Source organism: Rhinopithecus roxellana, chromosome 13, assembly GCF_007565055.1.
Source record: "Rhinopithecus roxellana isolate Shanxi Qingling chromosome 13, ASM756505v1, whole genome shotgun sequence".
Classification (NCBI taxonomy): Eukaryota; Metazoa; Chordata; class Mammalia; order Primates; family Cercopithecidae; genus Rhinopithecus; species Rhinopithecus roxellana.
This window is the reverse complement of record NC_044561.1, coordinates 76227100-76239709: the sequence shown is the minus strand read 5'-3', so window position 1 is coordinate 76239709 and position 12610 is coordinate 76227100. Positions and strand designations below refer to the sequence as shown.

Sequence of the window (12610 nt, the reverse complement as noted above, 5' to 3'; positions counted from 1 at the left end):
AAAAAAAACATAATGCACCTTACAGTATTCCAATTAGCACAACTTTTAAAACTCTTTTTAAAAAAGAACCTAAGAACTCTCAGGATTTTCCTGGGAAGTATTTTTACTGTCTTTAATTTGCAACTGCAAAATACCTTGTCCAGGCATAATATTGCATAAAAACCGACTTCAATTTGTTCTTTTTCATGTAAGGCGTTGTTTATTAAAACCAGCTTTACCTTAATCAGTCCAGCACTTTCAGCCAGGCTCACCGCTAACTTACTGTCTTCATTGGCCACCATCACATTCTCCTCTACAGCGTGGAACTGCAACATCTCCATCTCTTGCAGGGAGTACAGCTCTTGCTGGATACTAATGGCCACATACTGCTGCAGGCTCTGCCGGGGCCCTTCCTCAAGCCACAGCAACCCAGGGCCAGCCTGTTGCACCACCACCTGCACCCCGTCTTGCTGCTGTATGCTCAGCAAGCTCATATCCTGCAACTCCACAGCTTCAGAAGTGAAGTGCACCGTCTGCAGGGTCAAGATGTGCTTCTCACTCTCCTCCGAGGTGGCCGGCACCGGCTCCACTTCTTCTTCCAGGACGCTGTCCTGGGGGGCCCCAGAGGTACACGCGGCCTCCAACTCACTAGGGCTCTGATGGTCTTTCTCTCTGCACACTTCGTCTTTTTCCTCCTCCTTCAGGCCTTTTTCTGGCATCAACTCGAGTTCTTTGATTTTGGTGAATTGCTCAGAAAGGACAGAGATCTCAGTAGCTGCCATGATGACTTGGCCTGTTTGAGAAATAAGCGGTTTTCATAGGGGAAGAAGTAGGGGGGAGGATATGAGGAGGGATGGGGGGTGCTGGAGCCTAGCAAGCTTTGGAGTTGAAACAAGGTCTGGCCTCAAAAGGCTTTGGACCTAGTAGGGTCAGAACAATGCTGATCTGGCCTGGGTCTAGGAGGGGGTCGAGGCTAAGCAGGATTTAGGCTAAAGCAGGATTTTGTACAAAACTCTAAAACGAACAGGTTTGGGGCCAGCACACATCCTGTGCCTGGCAACACACCCTGAGCAGGCTCTGGGCCAGTGCATAGCATATCCTGGGCCTAGCAAGGTTAGGCCTGAGCAGGTCTGGTCAGTGAACATCCTGGGCCTAGCAAGGTTTGGGCCTAGCAGGCTCTCGGCCAGTGCACATCCTGGGCCTAGCAACTTTCAGGTCCAAGCAGGAACTGGGCCAGTGCACAACCTGGGCCTAGCTAGGTTTGGGCCCGAGCAGGCCCTGGGCCAGTGCACATCCTGGGCCTAGCGAGGTTCGGGCCCTGAGCAGGCATTCCCCTCGTGCACGGTTCTAGACACAGCACCCTCAGAGCCAGGCAGGCTTTGGGCCTAGTGGCCTCGAGCCCACCCAGACTTCGCCAAGCAGGCCTCGACCAGGCCAAGCACACCCCTTCGGAGGCCTGGCAGTGCCCCTGCTTTACCGTGCCCAACACGCCCCGCCCCGACCCTCCCCAGCAGCCCCTCAGCGTCTGCCGCCCGCCCTTGGGCCTTTCCGTCCAGCCCTTCCCTCCGCCCACACCCAGAACAGCCCATGCTCTTGGAGGAGAACAGGTGGGCTTGACCCTACCCAGGACTGGCCCCTCACCGCGGAAGGCGTGGCCGGAGTGGCCGGCCCACTCCGTCTGTGGCTTGTGGGCTCTGCCTCGTGCACCGCGTGCTGCAGCCCACAGCCCGCCGCCGCAGGGCTGGCGCGAGAGTGGAGGGTGGCAGTGCGCAGGCGCGGAGCGGAAAAGAGGGGGCACGAAGGGGGTGGAGCCAGGCGGGGTTGGGGGAGGAGTGGTGTACTTTGGGGGGAGGGGGAACAGGGAGGGGGAGGACCCCGCAGGAGGCACTGATGGACCTCGGGGGGTGGATGAGGAGGGGAGGAGGGTCCCACATAGGGAACTGGGAGACCTTGGTGGGCGGTGGATAAGGAGGGGAGGAGAGCCTGCGGCGCTGGAAGACCTGGGAGGGGGGCGCCTAAGGAGGAGCGTCCTGCAGGGGGCACGGAAATACCTCGGGGTTGAGGTGGATGCGGAAGGGAGGAGGGCCCCGCAGGGGGTGCTGGGAGACCTGGGGGGGAACTAAGGAGGGCACGAGGCCCCGCAGGGGGTGCTGGGAGATCGGGTAGGGCGCTAAGGAGGGCACGCGGGCCTGCAGGGGGCCTGGGAGACCTGAGGAAGAATGGATAAGGAGGGGAGGAGGGTCAGCAGGAGGCACTGAGATCCGGGGTGGGGTGGGGGGGAGGTGTAGAATGAGGAGGGGAGGAGAGCCCTGCAGTGGGGCTGGGAGACCTGGTAGGGGGGTAATGGATAAGGAGGGGCGGAGGGCCAGTAGGAGGCACTGAGATACTGGGGGGAGGGGTGGAATGAGGAGGGGAGGAGAGCCCTGCAGGGGGCGCTGGGAGACCTTGTGGGGGAATGGATAAGGAGGGGAGGAGGGCCTGCAGGGGGTGCGGGGAGACCTGGGGGAGGGGAATGGATAAGGAGGGGAGGAGGGCCAGCAGGAGGCACTGGGATACTGGGGGGAGGGGTGGAAATGAGGAGGGGAGGAGAGGCCTGCAGGGGGCCTGGGAGACCTGAGGAGGTGGTAATGGATAAGGAGGAGGGCCCGCGGGGGTTCTTGGGAGACCTGGGGGATGAACAGGAGGGGACCAAGGGAGGAGGGTTTGCAGGGGGTGCTGGGAGACCTGGGGGAGGGGAATGGATAAGGAGGGGAGGAGGGCCAGCAGGAGGCACTGAGATACTGGGGGGAGGGGTGGAATGAAGAGGGCAGGAGAGCCCTGCAGGGGGCACTGGGAGACCTGAGGAGGGGGTAATGGATAAGGAGAAGAGGAGGGTCTGCAGGGGGCCCTGGGAGCCCTGCGGGGGGGGGGGGGGAGGAATGGATAAGGAGGGGAGGAGGGCCCGCAGGAGGCCCTGAGATACTGGGGGGAGAGGTGGAATGAGGAGGGGAGGAGAGCCCTGCAGGGGGCGCTGGGGGACCTTGTGGAGGAATGGATAAGGAGGGGAGGAGGGCCTGCAGGGGGGCTGGGAGACCTGGGGGATGAATAGGAGGGGACCAGGGGAGGAGGGTCTGCAGGTGGCCCTGGAAGCCCCGTCGCGGGCGGGGGTGGGGAATGGATAAGGTGGGGGGAGGGCCGGCAGGGGAGCGCTGGGAGACGTTGGGGGGGAATGGATAAGGAGTGGAGTGGGGCCTGCAAGGGCCGCTGGGAGACCTGGAGAGGAATGGATACGGAGGGAGGAGGGCCTGCAGGGGGCGCTGGGAGACTTGGGCGGGGGTGGGGGGAATATAGAAGGAGGGAGGAGGGTCTGGAGGGGGCGCTGGGGAACCTGGGGCAAGTGGATACGGAGGGGAGGAGGGCCCGCAGGGGGCGCTGGGAGACCTGGGCGGGGCGGGGGTAGGGAATGGATAAGGAGGGCAGGAGGGCCCTGCAGGGGGCGCTGGCAGATCTGGAGTGGGGGGAGAATAAGGAAGGGAAGTGGGAGAGGAGGGGGAAGAGGGTGCCTCGAGACTTGGGTGGGAAATGGACGTAGAGGAGACTAGGCCGGGAGAGACCTTACAAGGGTTCCAAAAGATGGGTTGGGGTGGGCTGGACAGGGCAGGAGTGGAGGGTGAAGAGGGCCTTCTATGAGCCACGGAGACCTGAGCAGGGGCTAGGTGGGGGCTGGGAATGTGCAGGAAAGGAGACGTGGAAGGAGGGGGAGGTAGGGCGGCAGGGATGATGGAGATTGACAGGGACCCCAGACGTGGGGGTCGGGAAATGGGGATGGAAATAAATGGAAAAAAAGAGGCTTCGTGGTGGGAAAGGGGAGGAACTCCGAGGACTCCGGGGCACTGAGGTGTGCAGAGTTGCCGAATCCTGAGTACCCTCGAGGGAGCAGAGGAAGCTCGAGGAACGAGGAAGAGAGGGGACGACGAGGGCAAAAAAGAGAGAACGTAGGCAGGTGTGGAGGAGGACGACCGTCCGAGGGAGAAGACGGGGTTGTTGAGCAGAGAAAGGGCAGGAATGTGGGGGCTGGAAAGGGAGAGGAGACAGCAGATGGAGCAGGGGTGCTTCGGAATTCACACGTACTTCCCAGGAGCTCACTTAGGGCAGGTGGGAGGGTGGGGGATGTGGAGGGTGGGGGATGTGGAGGGCCGGCAACACTGAACGGGCTGAAACCCACTGAACTGTTCACTCTAAAGTGGTTCATTTTGTTATGTGTGTTTTCACTTCAATCAATTACTTTTAATGGAAATTCGTATCGATGGTCTCTAGAAGAAGTCGAGTTGACACCTGCAACCCAGATTTTAAAAATGCAAATTTGGAGCCAACGAGTAAATGAAATAATTTGTACCTCACTGATTTCTTTTAAGGCACAGCTTACAACGTTCCAGGAAACTGTTCTTATTTGTTTTCACTTTTGTTTCAAAATCTTAATGGCATGTTGTTTGCAGATTGTGAATAAATATTTGTATGCTGCAAAAAGCAAATCCAAAACCAACAGCTCAAAGGAGAAAGTGTGGCAAAGAGGAGATTGGAGATTGGTCCCCAAAACTCCTGGAGTGACGAAAATTGACCTGGATGAAGAAATGACTTTCTCTTGGCCTTCTTTTGTTTAAACATATCTTCCAATCCCGGGGATGGATTTGCCTCCCATCCATAGCCAGAGAACTTTCTGTATCCATCAAAGTGCTTTCTATATGTTTGCCCGCTTTCCACAGCTCCCTCTTTGTCATTTGAAATAATATATAATCAAATATTATTTTTATTTTCAATAGTATAAAAGATAGAATTAAATTCAGCTTTGAAAGACACCCATGTACCAGTGGTAATGCATTTGCCAGTGACTTTCTTGGCTGCCTAGTTTCTGCATGGTGTCTGGGGTTTCTGTCACAGTATATGTACTATACAAAGAAAATAAATATTTGAAGGTCACTGGGAAAATAGTGTGCTATAATGACTTATTTTAAATCATTTAAATTAGTTTTTCTGCTTGAGCAATCAGCACCTATTTAGTGCCTTCTTGGGTAATTTTGCATGATGGCTGTGACACTCATGCTGCTAGGAAGTTTTTCAGAGTTTGTATTATAGAATCATGTTTAGAAAATTTCAAATACAAATTTAAAAGTCATTTTTTAAAAGGAGATATAAAGCCAGTGGGAGGTGGGATAGAGAAAGGGGAAACTGAATTAGATTTGAAGGGGACAAAGGGACTTAAAAAGAGAAAGAGATGGAAGGGGAGGGATGAAGAGGAGGAGAGAGGGCCAAGCAGGCAGGGGAGACAGGCCTGCAGTTGCTAAACTTTGCTCTTTCCCTGCATTCTTGTAGAATATCTGCAGGGAGGCACTCCAAGCCAGACCTGCTGGATTTCCTGCTCATAGGCCTGTGTGGCCCAGGAAACTGTTTAGAAAAGTAGGAGGTAGAATCCTATTTGTACCCTGAGTGTGTGGAGCAGTTTCTACCGGGTAAACCTTCTATCTCTGTTTTTTAGGGGATCAAGATAGACTGCAAGGCAAGGTGTTTGCATTTAGTCTCATGTAAAAAGAACAGTGGACTCCTGGGCCCACACCCTCCTTGTCAAGTCTCAATTCCTCAGATGGGCTTCAGTTCCCCCTTTAACCAATGCCGTGCGCCTGTCCAGCCTTTTCATCTACAGAGTTCTGTCTGTGTTCCATCCAGACCCATCTCCTCTTTATCCCCAGGGGCTGTGCTAGAAGTAGATGTAAGGGGACAGAGTGTGTCTTGTTCCTTGCATCCAAAACCTGCTGAGACCCAGGCCCTCCTCATAGCAAATGCCATTCGGTCTCTTACAGATGCCCAGGTGTGGTGACGGGCCAGCCATGGGTTCCCCCAGTGCCTGCTGTGGAGCTCGGTCACTTGCCTCCTCCAGGTGATAATGCTATTTATTATGCCTTTTGTGCCTGATGTTTGGGGATTTCCATGTAGTGGACAGGTGAGCTTTGTTCTCCCAGCTGCCAGCTGGCTGTAGCACATGTATTTTGCAGGTGGTATTGCTTTGTGGCGGGTCCATACTATCAGTTTATCAGGCAATGTGCTCAAAGGAAAGGAAGGCCTTGCAAAGTATGTGGCACAGGTAGGGGCTATACACAAATTACTGTGTCCCCCCAAATTCATAGGAAGTCCCAACCCCCAGTGCCTGGGGGTACAAAATGTCACAATATTTAGAAGTAGGAGCTTTAAAGAGGTAATTGAGTTTGAACAAAGGCCTTTGGGGGCAGTAGGGGTGGGGGAGAACTAAGCCACCTGACTGTATTAGGGCATCCAAAGTGGTGATTATTGAAATGATGGCGAGAGGATGGGGCCCCAGTGCTAGCTGGCTGAGGTCCTTACAAGAAAAGACACCAGGGAAGTGCACACACACAGGAAAGGCTGCGTGGGAGCAGCAAGAAGATGGCTTTATGCAAGTCAAGAACGGGGCCTCAGGAGAACCAAACTTGCCAACACCTTGCTCTTGTACTTCCAGCCTCCAAAACTATGAGAAATAAATGTCTGTTTTCTTAACCATTTAGTCTGTGGTGTTTTGTTACAGCAGCTGTAGCACACCAGTGCAGGTACACACCAGGACAGGCTCACATCAGTGCAGGCTCACACCAATTCAGGCACACACCAGTGCAAGCTCACACTAATGCAGGCTCACATCAGCACAGGCACACACCAGGACAGGCTCACACCAATGCAGGTACACACCAGGACAGGCACACACCAGGACAGGCTCACACCAGTGCAGGCACACACCAGGATAGGCTCACACCAGTGCAGGCACACACCAGGATAGGCTCACACCAGGATAGGCTCACACCAGTGCAGGCACACACCAGGATAGGCTCACACCAGGATAGGCTCACACCAGTGCAGGCACACATCAATGCAGGCACACACCAGTGCAGGCACACACCAGGATAGGCTCACACCAGGATAGGCTCACCAGTGCAGGCACACACCAGTGCAGGCACACACCAGGATAGACTCACACCAGGATAGGCTCACACCAGTGCAGGCTCATACCAGTACAGGAACACACCAGGATAGGGTCATACCAGGATAGGCTCAGACCAGTGCAGGCACACACCAGGATAGGCTCACACCAGTGCAGGCACACACCAGTGCAGGCACACACCAGGATAGGCTTACACCAGTGCAGGCTCACGCCAGTGCAGGGTTGCACCCATGCAGGCTCACACCACGCAAATGGGACCAAGTATGGGAGGCTGTGCTATTGCGTGGCTGCTGAAAGCAAATGTTGGCACATGTTCCCCTTAGCCCTTTGGGCTAAGAATTATCCCCAGTGTGTGTGCCTGACTGGGTGGGCATGGAGACATATGAGCTCTAGAACATTATTTGAAACTGCCATAGTTTCAAATAGAGATGGACAAATCAGAAATGTAAAAATATTTTGAAAAAAATTCTATGAGGCACCAGTGGACGAGACAGGCCATTGAGTACTGTCATTGTCTTTAAAAAATTCTGTGTTCACTGGTTTCAAAGTAAGTGTCATGAGGTTTATTACTTAGTTGTTCCCTGGCTCCCCTAAGTTGACTGTAAAATCTTTATGAGGCACTTGGTACGCACATAAGTATTTGAAGTACCCAAGGGATAAAAGAGCTCGATAATGAAATGGTGAGTGAAGGCTGGAATTGCCCTAAAGTCTGGGTAGGAAGGGGGCCTCCAGCTGAGTATGCCAAGCATGTGACATGAGTTATCTCTCAAATCTTCCAGAAAGCCCTGTGAGGGGGCAGTATCATAATACCCTTTTCACAGAGAAAGAAATAGAAAGGTTAAGAAACTTGCTCAAGGCTGGGCATGGTGGCTCACACGTGCAATCCCAGTGCTTTGGGAGGCTGAGGCCAGAGGATCACTCGAGGACAAGAGTTTGAGACCAGCCTGGGCAACATAGCGAGACCCTGTCTCTACAAAAACAAAAACAAACAAACAAAAAAAGTAAAAAATAAAAGCTTGCTCAAGTGGCGGAAACAGTGATTCAGAGATCTTTGTCTTAAATACTTTATAATTTGCTATTTATTATGCTTCTTGTTAATTTCCACATGGGAAATTATATATATGTGTATATTTTAAAATGTATATTATATATACTTATATATTAAATACACATTTCTACATATGTTCCCTATATATGTACTACGTAATATATATGGTAAGAAAGCTCAACATGGGTAGGGATCTTTGTGAGTTTTATTAACTGTTGAATCCAAAGTGCCCAGGACAGGATCCTTGACAACAATTTGTGGAATAACTGAGTATTGGAGTCCATTGGTCTTTGCCCACTCTTTTTTACAGCCTCTCTGGCATACATGAAGGGTGAATCTGGGTTTTTTATCCCACAGCCTTACACAAGTAAATGTCATGATGAGTTTTCTCTTGTTGTTCTGCAGTGATATTTGCCTGGACAATTTAATGATGTCTCTGACCTCTTCATTTTAAGAAACCTTTCAAGAACTTTTTACTTCATTCGATAGTTGTCTATTCATGCCATAGGTATTTATAACGAACTGTGATATCTCTATTGTGGAGAAACGTCGTGCTCAGAAGGCTTTTCTTTTCTTTTTCTTTTTTTTTTCTTTTCTTTTTTTTTTGAAATGGAGTCTCGCTCTGTTGCCCAGGCTGGAGTGCAGTGGCATGATCTTGGCTTACTGCAACTTTCACTTCCTGGTTTCAAGTGATTCTCCTGCCTCAGCCTCCCAAGTAGCTGGGATTACAGGTGCATGCCACCATGCCCAGGTAATTTTTGTATTTTTAGTAGAGACATGGGGTCTCATCATTTTGGCCAGGCTGGTCTTGAACTCCTGACCTCAAGTGATTCACCCACCTCAGCCTCCCAAAGTGCTGGAATTACAGGCATGAGCCACCGCACCCGGCCCAGAAGTCTTTTCTGAAATGTAATCTGGTGCCCAGAATTTCCAGCTTTGACACTTTATGTGTCAGTTCCCCTAGATATACTATGGACCTGCATTAAGGCAAAGATAATTGAACACATAACAGGCCAGGAAATAGGTCTTAGTGTTAAGATATATTAATACTGCCTCAACTGCATGCGTTAGTGTAAACAGCTCAATTCTCAGGAAAAACAGCTGGAAGTGGGTTGCTACCTTGTCAAATGGCAGAACTAGAGGGTAGACACCAAGTTTTTCTTCTGCACAGTTGATTCTTCTGTGTTTATTTATCACTCACTCTGAAGCCTGACCAGCAGCTCAAATGTAAACTATTATTTCATCCACGCTTACGTGGTGTCTGGCTCCTCTAAGTGTTATAAAGATAATTTGTACCACAAAAGTACATAAACAAGTTTAGCTCTCTTTCACCTGATTTCAACCAATGAATGGCAAAGGAGTGTCCATTTCAGAACATGTCAGTTAACCTGTTGGGCAAATGTTGTTTATATACAGAGCACTATACTTTGAACTTTGATATGAACACAGAGAGGGTGTACCCTTATTGAACAAGCAGTTCAGCTTTGCTCATGGAATTGGCCACAAATGTGAGCAGTTTTGGGACACGTGAGGCCCAAGAGAGAATTTTTAAGATTGTTTGTAATGTTTGTGAAGAGGAAGAGGTAGAGTAAAGAACGGTTATGTACAAGTGTGCCAGGTGTTCTGGAACCTTCCAGAACTTTATCATTAAAACCTCTTCCTTCTCCTACTTATTCATGAAGAAGCATTTGGTAAATAAGCAAATAAAAGCTTTATAACCTTCCTACCTTCCCTCCTTGGATTGCAGGTGTGAGCCACCCTGCCTGGCCTTGAGCAAGCTTCTTAACCTTTCTATTTCTTTCTCCGTGAAAAGAGGATTATGATACTGCCCCCCATAGGACTTTCTGGAATATTTGAGAAGTAACTCATGTCATGTGCTTAGTATACTCAACTGGAGGTCTCCTTCCTGCCCACATTAAATGGGGTCTGAAAGCAAGCATCTTGGGGGAGAAGAAACTGGAAAGTGCATTTTAACCCATAAATGGTCATTTGGGTGGCGGATGGTGAAGGGGCTGATGTGAAGGACGACTTTTTCTCTCTTGCATAATTGCTTTAAAAAGTACACATTAATAGTGCAAAGAGAAAGGTAAGAATCTTGAGATAGGAAGATTATCCTGGATTCTTCAGGTGGCCCTAATGTCATTCCAAGGGTTGATAAAAGGGAGGCAGGAGAATCCGAGTCAGAAGGAGATGTGAAAAGGAAGCAGAGAGACAGAGATTGGAAGATCGGAGGCTGCTGGCTTTGAGATGGAGGAAGGGGCCACAAGCCAAGGAATGGTGGTGGCCTCTAGAAGCTGGAAAAGGCAAAGAAAGAGAGTTTCCCTTAGAGCCTCCAAAAGGGACACCACTCTGCTCACCCATTTTAGACTCCTGACCTCCAGGACTTTAAGCCACTCAGTCTGTGGTCATTTATTAGAGCAGCTGGGGGAAACTGGTACAGGAGTTTCCTGCATCCAACATGCCCCACACCTCTGCTTCTCCCTCCTCACAGCTACCCCCTCATCTCGGTGCTGCTTTTGGTTTCTCCTCCTGGCTTCTCAAGAAGAGATGGGGGAACACAGGCACAGTCCTTGGATCTTTTGTCTCCCTGCACTCTCCCTCGGGGATCTCATCCAGTTTCAGTGTTTTTAGTGAACTGTGTATGTATGACGGCTTCCCCTCTCCAATGGGGACTGCTTCCCTGACTCTAGACCCGGGGACCCATCTGCCCCCCATCATCCCTGTCAAAGCGTCTAATGGGCAAATGAGGCTTGTCCAAAGCAGAACATTTGCTCCCTCCACTGGAATGCTGTTTTACCTAGTCTTCCCATTGCAGCTAATGGGGATCCTTCTAGATGCACTGGCTGAACACCTTAGAGGTTCCTCTTTCTCTCACAGCTGAACCTATTCCATCAGCAAATGCATCTACCTCAAAAGTGTCTACAGAATCTGGCCACCTCTCCTTGCCACCAGGCCCCCACCTTGATCCGTCTATCATGCCATCACTCCAAACCCCACCACTCCAAACGCCACCACGCCCAACGCCACTAGGCCCAGGCAGGACTCTTCCATGGTGCCCTTCTCTCAGACATCACAGTGGGTTACCCTGTCTTCCACCTGCTCCCACCTCGTGGCCTCTTGCTGTTGCTCAGACACCCCACGCTGGCTGTCACCCCAGGGACTTTGCATTTGTTGTTCCTTCTATGGGGATGCTCTTTCCCCCAGTAGCAATATTTGTTTTTTCACTTTCTGCAAGTCTTTGTTCAACTGCTCTGTCTCCGAGGTCTTCCCAGTCCTCCCTATTAAAAACTACAACCACAGGAGGATTGCTTGAGCCCAGGAGGTCGAGGCTGCAGTGAGCTATGATTGTGTCACTGAACTCTGGTCTGGGCAACAGAATGAGACCCTGTCTCAAAAAATAAAAAAAAATTAAAAAATTGCAACCCCAGTTTTCCTTGTCTCCTTTATTTTCCCCAGGATTAAAAGTTGCTGGGGCCAGGCACAGTGGTTCACTTTTGTAATTCCAGCACTTTGGGAGGCTGAGGTGAGCAGATCACTTGAGCCCATCAGTTGACCATCCTGGGCAACATAGCAAAACTCCATCTCTACCAAAAAAAAAAAAAAAAAAAAAAAAAAGCAAAAATTATCTGGGTGTAGTGACACATGCCTATGTCCCAGTTACTCGGGAGGCTGATGTGGGAGAATGGCTTGAGCCCGGGAGGCAGAGGCTGCAGTGAACCGTGATGACATCACTGTACTCCAACCTGGGTGAAAGAGTAAGACCTTGTCTCAAAAAAAAAAAAAAAAAAAAAAGTTGCTGGTATCTCCTCCAAAAAATTGGGTGCTTGTGGTCTGCCTTGGGTAAATGTAATTAAAATGCACAACGTGCCTGCCCTAGGGCAAGGCAAGGGTTCTTTCTGCTGTGGTTCTCTCCTCAATACCAGATCAGTGCACAGCACATGCCAGTCAATCAAATGAATGAACATGAAAGTATAATTGTGCAATAAGTTTACCTGGTTCTAAGAGCTGTGTATTCAAAATAAATTTGCAGTGAGTTTGGTTTATTTCTAAGATTAGTTGTCTATATTTAAGTTTAACATAATATGCACCTTAGCACTTCTTTAACAGCTCTATTTGTAGAAATTATAAAGGCTGCTTACTGTAATAAAACAATATAAAACAGAATCCCCAAACTGAAGCTGAAAATATATTCATGGTTTACCTTTCCCGCTCAAATTACCTCTGGCTTCTTCTTGATACAGGTTCCAAAATATATTTTCTCCAGAATTAAAATTCAGAATCGTTGACCTAGACAGGGAGGGAACAATTTTCATTTGGAACAAGGGCTACATTTAGGTCAATAAGAGAACTCATGGGAAGTGACTGCTTTGTCTTCCATATGCTGAGGGGTTCCTCCTCACTTCTGGGTCTTCAGGGCTGCTCTGGGGAGAGGCTGACCAAGTATCTGCAAAGGGAAGGAAGGAAAGAAGGACAGAGCATGTTGGCAGTGAACAAGCAGCCCACCATGGGTCAGAGGGAGGCTGGAGAAGGCAGATAAAGCAGGACTCCCAAAGGGTGCAGCTCCAGCCAGAAACACACTCTCGGAGCCAGGGGCCAAGGGAGAG

The 12610-nt window shown here is 50.3% G+C and overlaps 1 protein-coding gene across 6 annotated transcripts in view; it reads right to left on the bottom strand.

Moving 5' to 3' along the window:
* Nucleotides 1-12282, bottom strand: part of CTCFL (CCCTC-binding factor like) — a 43048-nt gene extending 30766 nt beyond the window's left edge. For 4 of the 6 annotated variants that reach the window (XM_030915129.1, XM_030915130.1, XM_030915128.1 and 1 more), the window contains exon 1: nt 210-761. In XM_030915129.1, coding sequence (XP_030770989.1) covers nt 210-761 — 552 coding nt within the window. Of the gene's footprint in view, nt 1-209; nt 773-1620; nt 1728-12225 lie in introns of those variants that run through there. The other 2 variants (XM_030915127.1, XM_030915132.1) reach the window with 2 other exon arrangements.
* Nucleotides 12283-12610: the final 328 nt, after the last annotated feature.